Source organism: Pleurodeles waltl, chromosome 2_2 (assembly GCF_031143425.1).
Source record: "Pleurodeles waltl isolate 20211129_DDA chromosome 2_2, aPleWal1.hap1.20221129, whole genome shotgun sequence".
NCBI lineage: Eukaryota > Metazoa > Chordata > Amphibia > Caudata > Salamandridae > Pleurodeles > Pleurodeles waltl.
The window spans coordinates 878,029,979-878,053,941 of NC_090439.1; the positions used below are offsets into that span (position 1 = coordinate 878,029,979).

The 23,963-nt window shown below is 44.9% G+C and overlaps 1 protein-coding gene across 1 annotated transcript in view; it reads left to right on the forward strand.

Moving 5' to 3' along the window:
• SPAG1 (sperm associated antigen 1) overlaps nt 1-23,963 on the forward strand; it is a 697,262-nt gene that overhangs the window by 491,507 nt on the left and 181,792 nt on the right. Inside the window, exon 13 of the mRNA XM_069220554.1 lies at nt 16,111-16,263. Within this exon, the coding sequence (XP_069076655.1) occupies nt 16,111-16,263 (153 nt within the window). The remainder of the gene's footprint in view (nt 1-16,110; nt 16,264-23,963) is intronic.

Below are 23,963 nucleotides of genomic sequence, written 5' to 3' on the forward strand. Positions count from 1 at the left end.
AGGAAACATTTTCACCCTAACTGGGACCAAAGGAGGGAGGACCAGACTTATCAGAATATTACTAATTGGCAGTCTAGGCCTCGGGGTACAATGTCGGAGTCCGCCGAGGGGAGGTCGCAGTTAGTCCTGTCATCTGGCTCTGCTCCATCAGTTCATCTGATCCTCCCCCTTCCATGGGCGAGTGCTGCACCTGGACTCCGGTGAGGGCAGCGTTTTCCGTGGTGGTGCCTCCCTAATTTAAAGCATTTTCATCCTCTAATCAGGGTTATACATTTTTTTTTTCTTAACAGAAACAAAGTGTTTTGCTTTTGAGTAATTGGGTTTTAAGAATTAATTTGCCAGCCATTGCTCGGTACTCATGATGGGAGTTCCTGAATACCTTTAGATGTTCGGTAAAAGACACCCGCATGTGCTGCTAACTTTGGTAGGCATACTAGTGCACAGGAACTCCCAAACTTAAAATTAGATCCTCCAACTACACTGTATAGTGTGTGTAAAAAGTGGTCTGGATTGCCTCTTGGACCAGAGCCCTCTTGTGAACGTTGGAACTTGTGGTGTGTAGAACATTATAATATGAAACCAGCACATCAACCCGCTTTACTTCCAGACATGCCATTGTGATTCAAAACCCACTTCTGTAAGCAGGTTTTGCATATGATGGGTCTATGAAGCTTTACAGCTGTTTGAGTATAACAACACTTGAGTGTTTGTGTGGTGTGAGGGTAGTGGTGGTGATATCCTCTCCACTTTTTAATGTTCTTCTTACTATTTGGGAAGGGAATGCAGATGGTTTACTAGAATGTGCAATCCCACAGAGTATTTACTATTTGTACTTATTACTATGCTTGTGATGTTACAGAGCAGTGCTGTGGTTGTTTTCCACAGCATACGCATGCAGTTGAATGTTCACTTCCCTCTAAGTCACACTTTGGAATTGTGTCCAGAAAAACTGTATTTCATTTTGCCATTTTTTAACATTATTTTTAAATAGTTCTGTACTTTCACTTTTCGGTACTTCCTGCAGCTGGTGGGTATCAGGATCTTATCAATTTGTTTGTTGCTGTGTGAATCACTTGTACAAACGCCGTTGAATGTAACACCTGATGTGTTTGGAATGTGCAAGGCTGAACAGCTCAATAATCAGAACTGTTGCAATTTGAACATATAATAAGTAGAAGAATTAGGAGAAACATGCCATAGCATTGTTGTCAACCTCAAGAGCAGAAGTGATGCTTTTCTTGAATGAAGCGCACAAGTCTAAAAGAGGAATGCACGTTAAGACTGATGTAAATTGCTAATGGTTCCTCCATGCAAGACTTGAAGCCAACTATTTTTCTCATATTATATTTTAGTTGGTTTTCCCTAAGTCAGTGAAATATCATATTGAAGGAAGATATAAAATTATTCAGTGTGAGCAGGAGGTAAAATACGATTTGGAGATGTTTTTTTTCTTCTTTGAGCCAAACACTGTAGCTTCTAATGATGGTGTCTGTTTCGAATTAGAACTACCACAGATAAAAAATCAACTATTGGTGCACCTTCAAAACGTCATCTTTCCTTAATCTCTGCATAGCAATTCCTTCTGTCTTCTACAATGCATACCAGTATTTGCTCTCTTATTAGCATGTTCAGTTGAATTTATCAAACGTGTTGGACACGCCTTCTTCAGCCACTTAATATTTTATTTATTGTTTATATAGAGTGCAGAAACCGTGCGTCTTAAAGTGGTAGAAATAATTGCATCGTAAGGTGCCAGATAGCTGGATTCTATGAAAACTCAGTTGTGGCATAATCCAAAAGCTTGTTGGAACAGTGTCTTTTTAATGCCTTTCCAAAGCCTGAGATTGTTTTTAAAGTATACGGAAAGAGAAAGCGTGTTTCAGAAGAAGGTCCCGTTTATACCTGCTTCTAAAATATTTGTCTTATCAGGCGAATAGATAATTTGGTTTGTGTTTAGAAGCTTGGTCAACCAGAATGGTATCCCTGATGGGGATAGGATTGTCAGTAATTAAGTAGGCTTCTGAATCTAACTTTCATTTAGAAATAGTTAATGACATCACTGTGGGTGAGATTTTGCATGATGGTTCAGTCCGTTTGGCTTGAATGTTTTCTTAGCAGTTTCAGCATTTGCCAGTTCATTCATCTGCCTATGTTCTGTAAGTGCTTCTTTTTGGGGGAGGGGTCCCCTCGATGTTCATACTGTTTCTGTAATATGTTGTGACACTTCCACAGGAGGAGCAAATGTGAAAGGGAAATTTGGCTCCATCTCGCCTTTAAATGTACATAAAAGCGGAATACTTAATTGAACATCTCACTACTGTTTGTCCGTCTGTCCACCTGGAGCAGGTTTTATGGCAAAATCATGTGCAAAAGTATAGGTTTAAGCTCTGTATCAAAATATTCTGTCTGTCCAATGTTAATACATTTATGGTGAAATGTGTTAATATAAAACTTGTGCAGTATATTCAGATGATGATTTATCTGGAAGAATTGTGTGAAGTTTAGGTTTTTTATCTGAATAAAACGTGATTTGTATCATTATACCTAGTCTCAGTGTTTGCATTGCAAGTGACATTTTGTCATAGCATTTGAAAAGCAGGCATCTAGCAGCCGCTTCTTTCCTACTTTACAGGCAATGCCTTTGCCACCTCAGTTTCAAATATTTTTCTCTGCATTGAACAAATAGCAGCATTCACTTTGAGGCAAACCACCTTGTCATGTTTGTCCATCGCTGGCATTTACCCCTTTTTCTTTGATTAAAAACAACAACTCGAAATAAAGTAAACACTTCGCCCTAAATGTTTACCTCCCATCATTGGGATGAGTGGCCTATGTCCTATTGTATTCACCTAAAAAGAAAACAATAAATGTGAGCAGCTGAACACATTCCTATGTCATCATGTGTCCAAGACAACAGTAAGAAAAAAGTATTTTAGGAATGTATATACTTCAGTCCTTTTTATGAAACAATAGACCATGCTTATAGCGCATTACAAGTCAAATGAGTTTAAATTAACAAAACCCAACTTCAAATAAAAGTATAAATCAAGCACTTGTAAAAGTGGTTTAGGCATATTCACAAAAGTCTCTGGACCCATGACCTGTTAGATTTCTGACTAAGGAGTTGTGGATGAAGATCAGAAGATTTTTGTGATAGTACGAAGAATGTTGATGTTGTTTACTCTCTGCTCTTGTCAAGAACAGATTATTTCACACAGTAGCAAAACTCTGCATGTTTACGTACAGTATAGTGCCTACAATATGCTTAAAGCATTCAGAAAGAGTACTTGAGAGGAAGAACAATAAAAACATTAAACATCAACTATGAAACATACATAAGAGTCCATAAGAACCATAACAATGATACCAGAATGATACTTAAAAAAGTATGTAGACTATTAAGGAATTTATTATTTAAATCAAGCATCCACAGTCTATTCATTGTTGTTGAATGCATGATAATTAGAATTTCTTATATGCCTAAGCGAAACATACATTTCATTGTAAAAGGTACACTTCCATTCAGCACAAACACAGAGAAATGAGCAGCCAAAAATAAGTATGTATTAAATTGTCATAGATGCACTTCACTTTGAGAGTGACAAAGAACAAACCCTGTGGTAGAGCTGCTCGTTATTCCATCAAAGTTTGGATGAGCTAAATAATGCTTGCAAATAATTCCTGAAGCAACTCCTCAGGATGAGTGCCAATTTATTAAATTGTTTACAATAGCTAACTGATATACAAGATATGATATTCTTGCAGTACTACTTGCACCACTAACATGATGTTCAAACATACTCCCATGTCGCTTTCAAGTTGGGGAATTCAGGTGGAGGAACTGGTGTGCTGGTGCTGGTGACGTGGCTGCTCTCACGGCTAATGCTAATTAAATACAACAGCTGTGCATCTAATGCAAAAGATGTGACGAGAGAATGATAATCATCAAATGACCTTGCCTATTTACTTGCATCAGAGGAAACGCTGGTCTTTGGTTATTGCTATTTGCACAGTTGTACGGTCCTGCCAAGTGCCACACATTTGCATGACAATCTCTACTTTGTCTGGGAATGTGAGGATATTACCCATATAGTTTAGTTTAACACAAGATGTGTGCTCTTCCTGCATCACTCTTACTTTTTGACATGATCTTGCTTGTCAGATACTAATGCATGTACTAATGTGCATGACACCAAGAACACTTTCCGAACTTCAGGACCACGTACTCTGCTGTACCTATGAACTAGGGATGGATTGGTAGAAAGTGTGGGCTATTGACTTACCTATTATCATACACTAGAGGAACCCATTCTTATCCACTCATGCTTTGGGATCTGGTCACATGTAATCCAGTCACTTTTTGATGACAAAAAGTAGTAGCTTCTTCTACGCTACTCCATTTGACTCTACCCTCCCAGAGAAGGGAATATGTTTAGTTGTTTATCTATATTTGCAGCCCGAAGCACGTAGGTAATGGGTCATACTACACTGGGTTCCATCCTGACTCTGCAACTCTTCTCTGCATGCAGTGCTGTTCCTTCTCTTATCTTCAGGAAACTACATTATGGCACTTTGAAAGGTTGGGGTCTAATCCATACATCACTGTTCACTCACCTAGATTTCAAATGAGGAATCACTTGGTAGACCAGCCTGAGTGAGCCTCATCTATTATCTGGGCAGGAAATTATGTAATGAAAACATCAGCATCAAGCTCCGCTAAATCTAAATCGGGATCTACAAATGAAAAGGACGGATCAGTCATTTAATACAGGGTTCAGTCAGCAAAAGTCAGTGTGATTGCTGGTAGCCTTGACTGAGCAAAACAGTGCCTCAATGCACACACCCTTGGCTTTGAAATATACAAGCAACCTATTGAGAAAATGGAAGCTAAAACCTAGACTCTAGTGTTTCTGATGACACATGTTCACTGTACAAACTAGGAAGTCAAGCGGCCTTACATCCCTCATGTTAGAAAGGTCTGACAAGTTTCTTGATATTTTCTAGACCTCATTGTTGTCTACAGTTACACGATCACACTTTATGCTATCATATCCCTGTAGACACTACCTTATTTTAGGTCCAGTCAGGTCAGTTTAACTGGTCGGAGCTTGAAGTTCTTATTTGCTGTGGCATGGCACATTTGAAAACTATCAGTGCTGTTTAAGATTTTACAAATTCAGGAAGATTATAAAAGGTTATGCTGAAGGTCTCCTGAAAGCCTCAACGTTGGGTTCTCAGGTTTCATTCTCAGAATTATACCAAATATCTTTGGTACTTGCCAGTTAGGCCTTTCTTTAGGTGTCATTCTGAGGGTATGAGCCTCTCCAAGTATGTGGACTTGTTCCAGACTGGCCGATTGAAGATCAGGGAGACAGCAAAATATTATTTAATGGAAATGATGGAATCAGTCTGAAGCACTAATAATTATTATGGGTGAGTTCCATTAAGTTCAGTTACCTGATATAAACTTCAAGTTGCAGATTCCTTACCTTAGAATTTTCCCTAGGCGTCAGACTGGATCCAGGGATTTTGGCCACCATCAGGTGATGCCGGTCGATTCCACGTCCGTTGTTGGCTTTGTGGTGGCCGTGATGACATTGCGGTCATCTATATAGGCACCACCCTGGCACGCTGATGTCAGTTTTTTCTTTGCACTCCAGCCTGTGCCCAGATCGGGAGATGACTACCCTCAGTCGTTGTCTGACTGACTTTAACAGTTTTGTCGAATTTTTTGAACTTTTTGGTGCATCGAGGATGTCACAGAAGACCAGGTTTAAACTGTGTGGCCCCTGTCACTGAATGATGTCAGTGACAGAGCCACACCTCGTTTGTTTGTGGTGTCTGGAGCACGACCATAACTGGAAGTTGTGCTCCGAGTGCCGGGCCATGAACCCGAAGGCTTTGAGGGACTGTTTCCTAAAGCTCATGGCTGCATGCTGCTCGACTCCTCATTGCTCCCGATCTTATTCAGTAGGAAGGTCACGAGACCGCTCACATAGTCACCACCACTCTTCTTTATCCCACTCGAAGTCCTCTGGACAATCTGGTCACACGAAGGAGGAGAAGTTAAAGAAAGCCAAACATTCTTCGACTTCGCCCCGTCATTCAGACGACGCGATACGGGAAGAGCGTTGATGTTCTAGGCCTCCATTTGCGGAGCCTACTTCTGGGTTGGCTTTGCGCCTCCCTGAGTTTGTGGGAGCTGGAGTTATCCTTGCCCAGCTAAGGGAATTTCATGAGGCCATGTGCTTCATTTTTAGGCAGACTGACCCCATCTCCGGCCCCTTTGCAGTCGAAAAGGGTTCCCTTGGGTTCTACGCCAGCAGTTTGTGCCCCAGCTCTAGAGGGCCCCTCCGGATCCGTTATTGGATCCGTGCCGGTTGTGCCAACGTGACCTTCCCTAGCGCTGGCAATGCTCCCGATGTCGGTTGGGCCCACGATTGATGTTGACCCAATGTTTATCCCAAACAAGCCGGAACATCATAGTTCGATGCTGGATCAGTCTTCGATGGGGTCTACTCACCACAGGTTGTATCCTAGCCCTTTTTCATATGGGTACGAGTACGGGGAACATTTGAAGGGGTCACTGGACCCTCTAGGATACCACCTAGAGCAGAGGTCTCCAAACTATTTAATGCCGCGCCCCCCATTTGAAAAATAAAAATCATTGGGCCCCCCTACGAATTTTTCACAATTATTTCATAAACATGGCAATGTTTAAATATGTCTAAACCTATTTAAACATTGAAGTTAAGTACTGTTACCTTTTTAAAACTGCAATAAAATGCTTCTGCTTAAAATAAAGGCCTGTTGTCTGTATAATATTTATTTTGGCCAGAGGCTGGGGCCCCCCCTGGGATCACTTCAGGCCCCCCTAGGGGGGCCCGCCCCCCAGTTTGAAGATCTCTGACCTAGAGTATCCGGAAATGGACTGGGCACAGGAACTGGGTGAGGCTAGTGGTCAGGATACTTCCCCAGATGCTGGTATGCTTTCTCCCCCTATCATGGATACAGAGGACAGTGTGTCATAATCCATGGTGGTCAGAAGGGCAGCTGAGGTCCTCTACCTCGAGCTCCCTTCTGTGGCAATCAGGACTAACCTCCTGGCTGAGGTGCTTCAGTGTGGGACTTCCACTTCAGAAATACTTTTACCCTTTAATGAAGCACTCATGGATGTCCTCCTGGGTACCTGGTCAAGACCCAGCACAAGGGCTCCCTTGAATAGGACAATCTGTCGCTGCCATTTGCCTGCGCCGCTGAGTTCCTCAAATTAGGAGGGGCGACGTGTAGGATTAGTAAATTCTATGCTACCTCAGATTATGTGTAAGTGACTGGAGATATTATAACTAACGGTTGTAAGTTATAGGAGCCTTATCATTTCAGCAATTTGTGGTAGGAGAAGTTTATGTTGTTTTTGGTCCTGAAGAAGCGCCATGGGATCCGGCTGGACCATAGAGACGCCTGTGCACCGCATCTCTTGCAACTACCAAGGTTCCTGCTCCAAGGGATCTTCAGGCTCTGAGTAGCCCAACCCCCAGCACTTCTTCCTGTCAAGCAGAGTCGCCTCTCTGCTGCTCCAGCGACGTGGGCCTCCTCTTAAGGTGTGCTGACTGGACCTCACTGCGACTTACTGTGCCTGCTGCAGGTGGATTGCCCGTGAGGGCTGTGACTGCTTCTGTTGGCTCTCCCAACTGCCGAGGGTCACCTCAGACTCCCTTCCAAGGGTCGAATCTCCTGGGCTTTGCTGATCCTCTGCCGCCAGGCAGCACTTCTTTTACTCCTCTTGCATTTGACAATGCTTGTTTGTGGTTCTCCAACACAACTGACCATCTGCAACCGGACAACTGACATGGGACACCACCTTCACCGCTCCAAGGACTCCTCCTTGGCTCCTGGCCTCCACAGATGGTCTTCTTCTCCCCTCGTCGACCTGGTTCTGCACCACTGCCCCCACTGGACACTCCATAGTGGGCTGAACCCTGTTACCTTCTTTTTCAGATCATCTTCTACCGGAATCCACTTTTGGTTTCCTCTAATGTGGTCCTGTTCTTATACAATCCTTTTTGCAAGTCCTCCTGTTAGTCCTTAGTAAGACCAGGCACCTACCTCTGCTCTCCTGATCTCTGGGGGCCACTTAGGTACTCACCTCTTGGGGTTCCTAGTTCTTCCAGCTCCCCTCTAACAACGCCACATCCTTGGTTGGGGGACTTTATCTCGCATTCCACTCTCTATTTTTACTGAGTATTACCAATGCTCATTGTTTCTATGCTAATTGCTGATTGTTATTGTGTATATAATTAGTGTGTACTCACTTCCAGTTGGGGGGGGAACTGCCTATAAGCATTCTAGTGTTGTTTTACTATAAAAAAGTACCTTTATTTTTGTAACACTGTGTGGTTCTTTCATGTGTGATAAGTTACTGTTCGACTGAAATGGTATTGCATGTCTCCTAGATAAGTCTTGGCTGCTCATCCATAGCTATCTCTATAGAGCCCTGTCTTCCTAGACACTGCCTATACTTCACTAATAGGGGATACCTGGACCACACACCAGGGAAGCTTCCTACACCGATGCTCAAAGGTACCCCTGCATCCGCTGGCCCCTGGCCTTGGGGAATCCGACCGACGGTCCAGCAACGTACAGCGAGTTCCTCTCATTCCTGTCCAGCCTTTGGTTTTCCAGAACGATCCCCTGGGCCCAGCCTGCAACATCTTTGTGACCCCCCAGGGATCCCCCATTGAAAAGCATCAGGCACCCAATGCTCTGTTTGCACCCTGCATCCAGCTTCCCCTGTGCCACTGAGGATGTGTGTTTGTTACTGACCTAAACCCCCTAGCACTGTGTCCTCAAGCCACGGGTACTTACCTGCAATCTTTTTTCTTCTGAGTGCTCCCAATCCTCATAGGATTCCATTGAAAACCCAACACCAACGTTGACCTCTGCACCTGGCTGGCCCTGTGTTCCTGGTAGTGCGCTTTTAGGGTCAACCTGAACGATGACCTTTTGACATCCTAATCCCTGAAGACTGGGATAGTAAGTCGAGTACTTACCTGTTATCTGTGCTAACACTTTTTCTTACCTAGGACTGCATTGGTTCCTATGAAAAATTGCACTGTCAACTTCTAAACTTGAAAAGTGTTACTTGTAAACTGCTTTATCTCCTAAACTTAAACAAAATACATTTGATACATATGATACAACTGTACTTACTTGCAACAACATCTTTTGGTTCAAGTAATAAAGTAACAAATTATATTTTTGCTATATAAAAACATTGGCCTAGAGTTAGTCATTGAGTGTGTGCCTTATTAATTGACTGTGTGTGCACAAAAAAAGCTTTGCACTACCCTCCAGTAAGCCTAACTGCTCGACCACACTACCACAAAAGAGAGCATTAGTATTATCTACTTTAGCCTCTGTTAAGCCTCCGGGTAACCCCTGGACTCTGTGCACACTGTACCTCATTTTGATATAGTATACACAGAGCCAGCTTCCTACACAGGATATTCAGGCTATGATACCGATATTTCAGCCTCTATCCTGGATTTCAGTGAGAATGTCTCTAATACTGCTAGGCTTCATGGCCTCCTGCTTCCTGCTGGTCTCACATGCCAGATGGAATATACAGACTCTGCCGTGGGAACAGAAGTTGGTTACACTCTTTCATGTAGGTCAATCCATAACTTTGCCAACTTTTTAGGCACCTCCATATCCTTCTCCTGAAAAGGAGAGACTCCACTCTCTGGATCCAAAAAGAGCCTTGGCGTTCTAACTCAGTCGTACCAAAGATTTCCAGGTGGACGAGCATCTCTTCACAGGATATGTGGGTGTGAAGAAAGAAAGATGGTGCAGAAGCGGCCATTTCACTATGGGTGGTGCTCTGCATTAAGATTTGCTACGCAACCCTCTGACCGTTTTTCGTGCTCACTCCACCAGATCAACTGCTGACACCACAGAGTTGGCACCCAGAGTTTCTGTCCTGGACATCTGCCATGCAGCAACCTGGGCATCTCTGCACACATGCGTAAAACATTACTGCCTGGATAGTGAGGCCCCTAGAAATGGCTACTTTGGCCGTTCGGTCCTGCAGGACTGATTAGTATGATCTTGGATTACAGCCCACCGCCAAGGATGGTATTGCTTGGGTATCTATTCTAAGGTAAGTAATCTGCAACTAGAAGTCTCTATCAGATGCACAAGTTACTTACCTTCGGTAACTAATTATCTGGTAGAGACATATTCTAGCTGGATATTCCTTACCGACCCATCCATCCTCCCTCCACTGCAAACTAATCTCTAGGGACAGGGATCCTCTTTTCAGGGCACCATTCTCAGTGTTCTTCATGGCTTCGCTCTACTGCCGTGTAAAGTCGTGAAAAGAAACTGCAGTCAGTACGCCAGGGTGGCTCTTATATATGACTGCAATGTCATCACGGAGACCATGACACTAACAAAAGACGTGGAGTCGACCGACAGCACTTGACTGCGGGCAAGGGTACTGTTCTAAGAAAGATCTCCGGATCCAGTCTTGATGCTTGAGGGAAATTCTAAAGTAACAGCTAGAATATTTCTCTACCAGATCATTTGTTACCAAAGGTAAGTAACTTGTTCATTTTAGCTCATTTGTTCTGTTTAAAAACATTTTCATTGATTTCCGTAAAACAAAAAATCACATCTTTCATGGCAGCATATAACAAGAGACAGCGTTACAAGTCTTCGTTTTTGGGAAAAGAGACCAGTTAACAAGTTAGTTGCTATACTTTTTGGCGGCACTTTACACCTCTGTCTCTTATAGCAATCCACTCTACCACCTCACTACAACCCCTCAGGTATCTCCCTGTGACACTCAAATAGTTTGCCCCTTTTTAAAGCAGCCATGCCACTCATTTCTGGATGTCCAACTTTTTCCACGTGTCTGTCTGTGTATCATTACCCCTCCCTGAAATAGCCCTGCAGGCTATTATTAAATCCACTGTGTAGGGAAATGCCTCCCTTGGCATTGTTACCCCCTAACTTTTTGCCTTTTGCCAGTTATGATTGAAAGTGTGCTGGGACCCTGCTAACTAGACCCCACCACCAGTGTTTGTTCCCTAAACTGTACCTTTGTTTCTACAATTGGCGCAGCCCTGGCACACAGATAAGTCACTTGTAACTGGTACCCCTGGTACTAAGGGCCCTGTGGCCAGGGAAGGTCTCTGAGGGCTGCTGCATGTATTATGCCACCTTGGGGACCCCTCACTCAGCACATGCACACTGCCTCACAGCTGGTGTGTGCTGGTGGGGAGAAAATGACTAAGTCGACATGGCACACTCCTCAGGGTGCCATGCCCTCAACTCACTGCCTGTGGCATAGGTAAGTCACCCCTCTAGCAGGCCTTACAGCCCTAAGGCAGGGCGCACTATACCACAGGTGAGGGCATAGTTGCATGAGCACTATGCCCCAGCAGTGTCTAAGCCAAACCTCAGACACTGTAAGTGCAGGGTAGCCATAAAGAGTATATGGTCAGGGAGTTTGTCAATTACGAACTCCACAGTTACATAATGGCTACACTGAAATCTGGGAAGTTTGGTATCAAACGTCTCAGCACAATAAATGCACACTGATGCCAGTGTGGGATTTATTGCAAAATGAACACAGAGGGCATCTTAGAGATGCCCCACTGCAAGCCAGTCCGATTCTTAGTGTTAGGCTGACCAGTTCCTGCCAGCCTGCCACAACCGGACGAGTTTCTGGCCACATGGGGTGAGTGCCTTTCTCACTCTGTGGCCAGGAACAAAGCCTGCACTGGGTGGAGGTGCTTCTCACCTCCCTCTGCAGGAACTGTAACACCTGGCGGTGAGCCTCAAAGGCTCATGCCTGTTGTTACAACGCCTCACGGCATCCCAGCTAGTGGAGATGCCCGCCCCTCCGGACACAGCCCCTACTTTTGACAGCAAGTCCGGAGGAGATAATGAGAAAAACAAGGAGGAGTCACCCACCAGTCGAGCCAGCCCCTAAGGTGTCCTGAGCTGAGGTGACCCCTGCCTAAGGAAATCCTCCATCTTATTTTGGAGAATTCCCCCCAATAGGATTAGGGATGTGCCTCCTCCCCTCAGGGAAGAGGCACAAAGAGGGTGTAGCCACCGTCCAGGGCAGTAGCAATTGGCTCCTGCCCCCAGACCTAAACAACCCCCTAAATTCAGTATTTAGGGGTGACCCTGAACCCAGGAAATCAGATTCTTGCAACTTACAACAACAAGAAGGACTGCTGACCTGAAAGCCCTGCAGAGACGACGGAGACGACAACTGACTTGGTCCCAGTCCTACCGGCCTGTCTCCAGACTCAAAGAACCTGCACAGCGACGCATCCAGCGGGACCAGCGACCTCTGAGGACTCGGAGGACAGACCTGCACCTTAAGGACCAAGAACCTCCTGAGGATAGTGGCTCTGTCCAGAAACAGCAACAAAATTGCAACAAAGAAACAACTTTAAAGGGACTCTCACTTCCCGCCAGAAGCGTGAGTCTTCACACTCTGCACCCGATGCCCCTGGCTCGAGTTCAGGACAACAAACACTGCAGAAAGGACTCCCAGGTGACTCCAACAACATGGACACCTTGAGTCGACCCCCCCTGCACACCACTGCGATGCCTGCAGAGAGGATCCAGCGGCTCCCCCTGACCGCAACTGCCTGGTAACAAAGGAACCCGATGCCCGCACCAAGCACTGAACTCGCAGCCCCAAGGACCGAGAGGAACCACCTACCAGTGGAGGAGTGACCAGCAGGCGGCCCTCATCCTAGCTCAGTCGGTGTATGGCCCGAGAAGCCCCCCTGTGCCCTACCTGCATTGCCAGAGTGACCCCGGGTCCCTCCATTGATTTCTACAGCAAACCCATTGCTTACTTTGCACACTGCACCCGGCTGCCCCTGTGCCGCTGAGGGTGTGTTTTGTGTGCTTGTGTGTCTCTCCCCCAACCCCCCCCCCCCCCCAGTGATCTACAAAAAAACCCTGGTCTGCTCCCTAAGAACGCAGGTACTTACCTGCTAGCGGACTGGAACCGGAGCACCCCTGTTCTCCATAGGTGCCTATGTGTTTTGGGCCCTCCTTTGACCTCTACACCTGACCGACCCTGTGTTGCTGGTGCTGTGGCTTTGGGGGTGCCTTGAACCCCCAACAGTGGGGTCCCTGTGCCCAGGAGACTGACTGTGTAAGTGCTTTACTTACCTGAAAAACTAACCAATATTTACCTCCCCCAAGAACTGTTGATTTTTGCAGTGTCGACTTATAACATAGCTATTTGCCATTTTTACCAAACCTGTGTGTACTAGTTTTAAATCAAAGTTCTATACTTACCTGTGTGAAGTACCTTGCATTTTATGTACTTACCTCAAATTTAAATTTTGTGGTTCTAAAAATAAAAATAAATGTTTCTATATCAAAACCTATTGGCCTGGAAAAAGTCTTTGAGTGTGTGTTCCTCATTTATTGCCTGTGTGTGTACAACAAATGCTTAACACTACCCTCTGATAAGCCTACTACTCGACCACACCACCACAAAATAGAGCATTAGTATTATCTAATTTTGCCACTATCAACCTCTAAGGGGAACCCTTGGACTATGGGCACACTATCTCTCACTTTGAGATAGTATATACAGAGCCAGCTACCTACTCACTGTGTTAAGGAATGTTTTATACCAAGTGAGTTCAATCTTTTCCAGAGCTGTTATCAGTGGTGCCAATGGTGTTTGCATGGCTGTGACAGCTGCCAAATCCAACCAAACCTTTACCAAGAACAAACGGACCGTAAGGCAAGCCTATAATGCGTGGAAGGATGTGTTTTCATTGTGTCAGCATCCCTCTCACTGTGGGCTAGAGAAAAGATCCATTGCATGCAGGGTTGACGTATGATGATGTAATTTAATTGAGTTTTTTTAGTTGGATGAGTCTAAAGCTAGATGTATGACCAACTGTCTAGGTATGATTGTGCCTCTTCTCTGTCCACTTCTTCAATCTGTCCCCTATACATTTCCCATTTGTGTTTCAAACCTAGCGATGCTGTTGACACATTATACTGTAGTTAGTAGCTATGTACTTTTTAGAGAATTCCGGTTTTGCCAATTTTTCTAACAATGCACATTATGCCATTTATGCCTAGAATCTGAGTGAAATCTTTCAGTCGGGAGAAACACTTTCTTGGACTTGTGAATGTGACACTGTCTTCTGCCTTAAAATGTGCACCTGTTCTGCCAGTGAGACCAAGGCTAGGCAAAAGGATTATAGCAGAAATTAAATATGTTTGCTGACCTAAACATTTTATGTGCTCTCATAAGTGTACCTGTTATTTCTAATAAAGTGTTTCAATACAGATGTAACAGCAACTGCTTTGAAAGCCAACCATTTGCTCCAAAGGCCCTATTTGTTGTCAGTTATTCAGAATGATTAGCTTATTCTTGCCTATCTGAGGGCTTTTCATGACAATTTGCTTTTAAGTTTATCCTCTTCAGAAATTGGCCCATGACAGGTACTCTTGCATGCTTAGTAGAAAGTAAACTCTTTAGACATCTTCTGAAGAGGGTATACTTCAGAGTGAACGGTAAATGGGGTTCCATAAAGTTAACTTACATATGTGAGTGAGGTACATGTGCAAATTTACTCTTATACTTCGGAGTAACTCTATTATTTTGGTTATTTGCCATTTGGGAGTGTAAAGTTACTCAGAAAGTGTAGCCTTGCATGTCTCCATTCACTGAAAAAGGTAGAGCCAAACTTACTAGTGTAAAGTTACTACAGCCAAAAAGGTGCAGTAGTAACACCAGCACCATACAAGGACAACCACTACGATGCAATACCCTCATGCAGAAAATAATGGAGGCTAGGACTTAAAATAGAACCCCAGGGCAAAGTATTCTAAATTGCGTTCATTATTTAAAATATTTAAATATACATACATGTAATTCAATGTTAAAGGTATCTGCAAATAAAACATTTTATTACATAATAATTATTAAAAGTAATATACAGAATTAATTAAAAGTAGTTTAATTGTATTTCATTAAAAATCGTGTAAAATGCACGTTTAAATGAAAAAGTAATTAAATTAAGTTAAAATAAAGCGACAATGTTTTATTTTTAGTTACTTTTTTAACAATAAATTATATTTTTAACTAGTTTAATGATAAATGAATTGAACATTATTTGCTAGTAGGTTTTATTTTAAGTCCCGGCCTCCATTGTTTTCTATGGGAAGGTGTTGGAGTACTACTGGTTGGCCATGTGTGATGCTACACTTAATCTATGAATGGAAGTATATTTACCACTGTTTTGGGTCCTCCTTGGTTGTAGTAACTACAGAAGTGCAGTTTATAAATAGGAATGCGTTTACTATTTTGTGGATTGCTGCACGTCCCTCCCTAAACGCTTCTCTAACCCCTCCTTTCTTCTCCCTAAACCCCATTTGTTTTGTAGTAAGTACACCCCATTTACTTCTAAGTACTAGACTAACATTTGTAAGAATCTTCCCATAGAAAGGATAGAAGAGTTGGAGATGTACACACCTAGGTTTCTGAATAACATTTAGTAGTTTTGTAGTAGTAATAGAAAATGCAGTTTGTTAGTAGTCATCAAAATGCTAACGAAGAGTAAATACTGTGTATGATTGGGAATTCGAAATCATTTGATACAGTTTAGTAAAACTATGGTAAATTCTGATATAATGGTTAAATAATTCACACTACAAGACCTCACCTTAATTTATAGTCTTTCATCATTTCAATGGTTAGACAGCCCACACCTTATCTTTGGTATCTCTTCAACTTCACAGGTGGCTCTGCTTTCTCCGACCCCCAAATTACTTGGGTCTCGACCTAAATCACTGTTAGACACCCCCCCTCATTCCTCCCAATTGCACCCCTTTTCTTTCTTCCTGTTACTGTTCACTCCAGTTAGTTTATTACTGTTCAAAAAGACAAGAACAGATCTGCCTGACCAAAGAAAATGCAGACATATTTTTTAATATTTGTACTGGCTATAAAAGTTGCACTGTAATTTGTGTAGGTTTATTTCAGAGCTTTGTAATAACATAAAGTTATGAAACATTTTAAATCTAATCCTATTGTTTTTTTTCTAGAGCTTTGGAACTCCAGCCATTTTCCATTAAACCTTTGCTTCGTCGAGCAATGGCATATGAATCTGTGGAGAAATACAGACAAGCATATGTTGATTACAAAACAGTTCTACAAATAGACAGTGGAGTCCAGTCTGCAAATGACAGTATTAACAGGTACTCAAAGTCTGGCGCTTAAAGAGCGCACTGCTTTATAATACGCATTTTATATGTTGTTACTCTCTCAGACACCATGCAATTAATATTACAGCTATAAAGCGTTATGCTTATTGGTGCAAGTCATTGATCCTGTCAAGACCTGAAAAAACGTCTAGTAGGGCAAAGCATGCACCATACATTTGAACTCATGGAAAATTCGTACATTATCTTTGAAAGTTTTACTTGGGCAAATGACCTGAACTGGGATAGTCCATACATTAAGTACTTTTGAACTACACACTTCTCCGCATGGTTGTGATTTATGCAATTCTCTAACCCATCCCTCAAGTAATTAACCCTGGGAACCGTAGGGCATCTGCAAGGGTATTGCATTGGTTTACAATGTAATTGAGTTAGGATATAACATGTCAAAGGTGTTTTCAAAACTAAAGAGGGGAAGGATGCCATAAGAAGCACACTAGTAGAGGGGCCTTAGAGGTGTAATGTTCATTCCTTACACTATAGGTAATATATTCTCAAAAGAAAGGATTGAGGCTGACAATGATCAGTTATTCAATTTTCATTACAAAAAATGTTTTTCTCATATTTTACCTTAGTAATTTGCAATAAAGTACATTGAAATGTTTATGTTCAGTACACAAATCTCAGATTTATTTTGCAACTTATTTATAAATCAATGACAGTGGCTTTTGTTGTAGGATTACTTAAAAATCATTACAAAATGTATACATTTAAGAGAATGATTGGATAAAATCGCTAATTAAGTAAACACATGTAAGACAGTGCAGGCAAATATTACAATCAGTGAAACATACTACTGATTGTTAAAAAGCAAATTGATAAATAATGTAGGGCTTATTCTCTCCAAGTTGCAATACACGACAGGGTTCAGGTTTGTGTTCCCTAACTTATAATGAGATGATGACAGTACAATATTTGTGATGTTATGAGGGACACATCTCCCAAGGTGCAGGCATCAGTAAAAAATGTTTCTGATGGATACAACTACCTGTGGATTCCTCACCTCATGAATACTCCCATGGCGCCAGCATTCTACGGAAATCTTCTTACTAGTCTCTGCACGTCGACGAGGACGTCACTGTCTCGCACGCGACGCCGTCTGACGTCATACAGGCAATAAGAGGTCCTCGACGACGTGCGGACGTCAGTTCCCTTTTTTCCGTGCATTCGAAACGGTTATCTTCGAGGGAGCAACTGTTACTCTTGCGGTTACAGTGTATATCTTGCTGCGTACTCTTTCTCCGTGGAAATAATGTCGCAGAGAAAGTCTGGATTTAAGCCTTGTCGTGAGTGTGGAGGCAAGATGTCGGTGACGGATCCTCATTCCGATTGCCTTTGGTGTTTGAGCTCCGACCACGACGTCTCGACTTGTGATTCATGTCAGCACATGAATCCGAAGGCCCTTAAAGAACGTGAGGCGAAGCTGTTTATGGCCAAGTCAAAGGAGAAGCATCACAAGAAGTCTTCTCCAAAACATCGGCGTCATCGAGACTCCCGGCGCCGTAGAGAATCTCGGCGTCATTCAAGGGAGGCTCGTTCCAGGTCTCCGGATCGGCGCCGAAAGACATGGGAGGTCAGCCCCACGGTGACGCCGCATCCTTCGACGCCGTTGCCCTCTCCGGCGTCACCAACTTCGCCTGGACAGGCGTCGGTGATTGAGGTATTGGAGCCTCAAGTGTTTTCTCCGGCGCAGACGCCGAGGCCGGAGTCGGGGTCGCCTCCGAGACAGGCACCCCAGTATCCGGCTTTTCCCACCCCTGGAGCCGATAGTTCCGCATTCTTGAATGCGATGTATGCCATCTTCCAACAGATGGCTCCAGGGGGTGCTCCGGCTGGGCCTTTGGCCTTTTCTTTGGGTGATCCTGCGCCTCTTCGGCCGGCACCCTTTATGCCCTTTCTCCCGTTTGGGAACGTGGGCTCGGCGCCAGTGTCGGCGCCGGTGGCCGCTCCGGTGGCTTCAGAAGGATTGGCCCCGGGGATTTCCATCCCGTCGACGTCGGGATTTCGGCCTGTGACTCCGGTGGGTCCATCTGCTTCAGCTGCTCTTTCGTCGGCGCCGAAGTTACATGTGGCGCCGGACGCGGCGTCGGTGGCTTCTGAAGATCGGCGCCGATCTTCGACTTCGGCGGAGGCATTGTCGACTCCGCGTATTGAACAACGACTTCATTCGAGGAGACGTGCTCTCCGGGTACTAGAAGAGCAGGAGTACCAACGAGCCCTAGAGGAAGGAGAGCTAGAGGACTCGGGTGATGGGCTGCGTGGACTGGAGTCGGCCAGTGGGCTGGACACTTCCCCTGAGTGGGACCTTTCGTCCCCGGGGGAATATACTGAGGAAGCTGCTTCCTTTCATACAGTGGTACGGAAGGCAGCTAGTTTTTTGGACCTGCCTTTGCCGGTGGTGGAGGCAAAACAAAACCTTTTGACGGAGGTGTTGCATCCGGCCTCAGCCGCGGCGGAGCCTCTGTTACCTTTTAATGACGCTCTGCTGGATCCGGTTTTAGAGGTGTGGAAGAGGCCGGCATCTTCCCCAGCAGTTCACAGAGCCGTGGCCAGGAGGTATCGGACGGCTCCAACTGATCCTGGTTTCCTATCTAGGCACCCTACGCCGGAGAGCTTGGTAGTGCAGGCCTCCTGTTCGTCCAAGTCAGCGCCTGGTTCTTTCCCGACGGTGCCTGGGGACAGAGACTCAAAAAAGCTAGAGGCGCAGTCGAAGAAGATTTTTTCGTCCTGCAGTCTGGCGTTAAAGGCCACTAATGCGACCTGTATCCTGGGGAGGTATATTCATGCTCTGATGGATGACATCTCCTCTTCGTTTACAGAGCTTCCCCAGGGTCTTTTGGATCTTGTCTCTGATGCCCAGGCTGCTGCGACCCAAATTATCCAGACGGGACTGGATACCACCGACTCGGTAGCCAGAGCAATGGGCACAACTGTGGTGGAAAGGAGACAGGCCTGGCTCCGTAACTCGGGCTTTTCGGCAGATGTACAGTCCACATTGTTGGATCTCCCGTTTGATGGGGACAAACTGTTTGGGGCTAAGGCTGATTCGGCCTTGGAACGTTTTAAGGAGAGCAGGGCCACGGCTAAGTCGTTGGGACTCCAAGCTCCTTCTTCCACGGCCTCTTCCAGATTCTTCAGGAGGTTTCGTGGATTTGGGCGTGGCTCTTCCTCCTCTTCCTTTCGGGGAAGATATCAGCAACCTGCCTCTTCCCACCCCTATAGATCTTTTAGGGGGAGGGGTAGGGTCCGCACCAGGGGAGCCTCTCAGCAGCACTCTGCCTCTTCCTCATCCTCTGGCGGGGTGCAGCAGGGGAAGCAGCCTTAGGCTTCCACCATTTCCCACTCACTCCTCTCCTGTAGGGGGAAGATTACAGCATTTTCTCACCAAATGGGAGACTGTTACGTCGGACACTTGGGTTCTCAGTGTTGTGGGAAAAGGCTACACCCTTCCCTTTCGGGAGTTTCCGCCCCTCATCCCGCCCCGCCCTTCGTATTGTTCACAAGAACACCTCCTGTTGCTAGAACAGGAGGTAGAAGTCCTCCTTTTAAAGGGCGCGGTGGAGTTGGTCCCGGAGCAGGAAAGGGGTCAAGGAGTTTACTCAAGGTATTTCCTGATTCCCAAGAAGGATGGTCGTTTGAGACCAATTCTGGACCTGAGGATCTTGAATTGGTTCCTCAAGCAGGAAAAGTTCAAGATGCTGACCCTAGCACAGGTGCTTTTGGCGTTGAACATGGAAGACTGGATGGTGTCTGTCGACTTGCAGGATGCTTACTTTCATATCCCGATACTCAAGTCACACAGGAAGTATCTCCGGTTTGTGGTGGGATCGCAACACTACCAGTTTGCGGTCCTTCCGTTTGGTCTTACTTCAGCACCTCGAGTCTTCACGAAGGTGATGTCGGTGGTTGCGGCAGAGCTCAGAAGGAAGGGGATAGCAGTATTCCCTTACTTGGACGATTGGTTGATCAAAGCCAAGTCCCCGGAGCTTGTGTTGCGTCATCTGCAGTCAACAACCCAGTTGTTGTTCGACCTGGGCTTTTCGGTGAACGAGCCCAAATCTCACCTGGAGCCCTCTCAGCGCCTCCTGTTCATAGGGGCAGTACTGGATACAACATTGGGTCGGGCCTTTCCTCCGCCTCAGCGGATTCAAGATATTCAGGATTTGGTTCCAATGTTTCGAAATGGAGCGGTAGTTCCAGTCCTCAAGGTCCTTCGTCTGCTCGGTCTTTTTGCCTCCTGCATTCTGTTGGTCATGCATGCTCGCTGGCACATGAGGGCTCTTCAGTGGTGCCTCCGAAGGCAGTGGTCTCAACACAGAGGGGATCTAGAGGGTACTGTCAAGATCTCCAGAGATGCTGCTGTGGATTTGAAGTGGTGGATTGCAAGCAACAATCTTTCACAAGGAAAGCCGTTCCAGCAGTCGCCACCAGTGGCCACAGTCATAACGGATGCTTCCACTCTAGGGTGGGGAGCTCATCTGGGGGATCTGGAGATCAAAGGTCTTTGGTCTCCAGAGGAACAGATTTTTCACATCAATCTGTTAGAGTTACGGGCTGTACGTCTGGCTCTCAAGGCCTTCCTCCCTTCCCTTCGTGGTCAGTCGGTACAGGTCCTAACGGACAATACTACCACGATGTGGTACATAAACAAGCAGGGAGGAGTGGGGTCGTACCTTCTCTGCAGAGAAGCTCTTCGACTATGGTCCTGGGCAAAGGACCATCGGATTTGCTTGATAGCAAACCATCTGGCCGGAGTCTTGAACGTGCGTGCGGACAGTCTCAGTCGCCACTTCTCGGCAGACCACGAGTGGCGTCTCCATCCAGATCAAGTCCGTTTAATCTTCCACAAGTGGGGGTTTCCTCGGGTAGATCTGTTCGCCACTCGAGAGAACGCGCATTGTCCGTTGTTCTGCAGCCTTCAGTATCCGATGCAGGAAGCGTTGGGGGACGCGTTTCAAATGACCTGGTGCGGCCAGTTGCTTTACGCGTTTCCTCCCATACCCTTGATTCCTCGAGTATTGAGGAAGATTCGCCAAGACCGGGCTCTAGTAATCTTAATAGCTCCGGATTGGCCAAGGAGGGTGTGGTACTCCGACCTTCTCCAACTCTCAACGTGCCCGCCGCTCCGTCTCCCTTTCAGGGCAGACCTCCTCTCACAGTCGCAGGGGCAGGTTCTACACCCCAACCTCCAGAGTCTGCACCTACATGCCTGGAGATTGAACGGGGCAACCTGAGTTCCTTCTCTCTCCCGCCTGAGGTAGTGGATGTTATATTAGCGGCCAGGCGACACTCCACTAAATCTATCTACGCTAATAGGTGGTCTAAATTTGTTGCGTGGTGTGGAGAGAGGCAGATTGATCCTTTACATGCTCATCTATCGGACGTTTTGTCTTTTGCTCTATCTCTGGCGCAGAAAGGCTGTGCAGTGGCTACCATTAAAGGTTATTTATCGGCCTTGTCAGCCTTCATATGTCTTCCAGACCAACCATCTTTATTTAAATCCCCTATTGTTATCAGATTCTTGAAAGGTCTTCTAAATCAATATCCTCCAAAGCCATTCGTTATGCCGCAATGGGATTTGTCCTTAGTCCTGACTTTCCTTATGGGGTCCCCTTTTGAACCTATGCATTCTTGCCCCTTGAGGTATTTGGTTTTAAAAACAGTCTTCCTGATAGCTATAACATCAGCAAGGAGAGTGAGTGAGTTGCAGGCCTTATCAGTAAAACCCCCTTATACAACTTTTTATGGGGATAAGGTGGTGTTGAGGACCAAGGCTGCTTTCCTCCCGAAGGTTGTTTCACCCTTCCATTTGGCTCAGGCAATTACTTTGTCCACGTTCTATCCTCCGCCTCATCCTTCCAAAGAGGAAGAAAGACTGCACCGTCTGGACCCAAAGAGAGCGTTGAGCTTCTTTATCGATAGAACAAAGGATTTCAGGCTGGAGGATCAGCTGTTTATTGGATACGTGGGCAAGAGGAGAGGAAAGGCAGTCCACAAGAGAACACTATCCAGGTGGGTTGTTCTTTGCATTAAAATATGTTACTCTTTGGCAAAGAAGGATCCTCCTGAGGGCATTAGAGCTCATTCCACCAGAGCTAAGTCGGCCACTTCGGCCTTAGCCAGAGGTGTTCCTGTGGTCGACATCTGCAAGGCCGCAACTTGGTCGTCCCTTCACACTTTTGCAAAACATTACTGTTTAGATTCTGAGGTTAGAAGGGACGGCCATTTTGCACGGTCAGTGCTGCAGGATTTCTTGGTTTGACCATTTAGGCACCCACCGCCGGGCGTGGTACTGCTTTGGGACTCTATTCATGAGGTGAGGAATCCACAGGTAGTTGTATCCATCAGAAGAACGAGTTACTTACCTTCGGTAACGACTTTTCTGGTGGATACATTAGCTACCTGTGGATTCCTCACGGTCCCACCCGCCTCCCCGTTGCCTTTATGGTCTTGCCAAGTAATCCTTGAGTGTGCTCCTCTTGGTCTTTGAGGGTGCAATAGATGTATATATATAATATATTTATATATATGTAGGTATATGTCTATATATCTTTATGTATATACTTGGTGTGTGTATATATTTTAAAAGAGAGAGTTTTATATATATATATATATATATATGTACATAAAAAGATTTACAGTTATTCATACAATGTGGTGTATTTTTACATTATAATGGATGTTGCTTTGTTCTTTCATTGCATTGCCTGATTGTTCTCATGCACGTAAAAAAATGATTGGTACTGACGTCCGCACGTCGTCGAGGACCTCTTATTGCCTGTATGACGTCAGACGGCGTCGCGTGCGAGACAGTGACGTCCTCGTCGACGTGCAGAGACTAGTAAGAAGATTTCCGTAGAATGCTGGCGCCATGGGAGTATTCATGAGGTGAGGAATCCACAGGTAGCTAATGTATCCACCAGAAAAGTCGTTACCGAAGGTAAGTAACTCGTTCGTTTCTCATATTTTACCTTAGTAATTTGCAATAAAGTACATTGAAATGTTTATGTTCAGCACACAAATCTCAGATTTATTTTGCAACTTATTTATAAATCAATGACAGTGCCTTTTGTTGTAGGATTACTTAAAAATCATTACAAAATGTATACATTTAAGAGAATGATTGGATAAAATCGCTAATTAAGTAAACACATGTAAGACAGTGCAGGCAAATATTACAATCAGTGAAACATACTACTGATTGTTAAAAAGCAAATTGATAAATAATGTAGGGCTTATTCTCTCCAAGTTGCAATACACGACAGGGTTCAGGTTTGTGTTCCCTAACTTATAATGAGATGATGACAGTACAATATTTGTGATGTTATGAGGGACACATCTCCCAAGGTGCAGGCATCAGTAACAAATGTTTAGTGCAAACATGCAGGAGTTAAAATTCAAGACACTTTGTTTAGAGCCCATGATTAGTGCAAACTATTAGACAAACTTTACTAACCGGGATCATGCAGGAGAGATATATTTCCCAAATTTGGCTATGTCTGCCACTGTCTCCAAAGTGTATAGGAGGCGAATAGGTTCTTTGGGCGAGCGGGTGCCCTGTTGCTGGAAAATTGGCCTCGGTAGCGTTCTGGGGGCGTGTAATAATGCCGGGCAGCAGAGTAGTAAGTATGCCAGCGACTCCCTTCTATATTTACAGTCTGCAGTGTTTGTTTGTT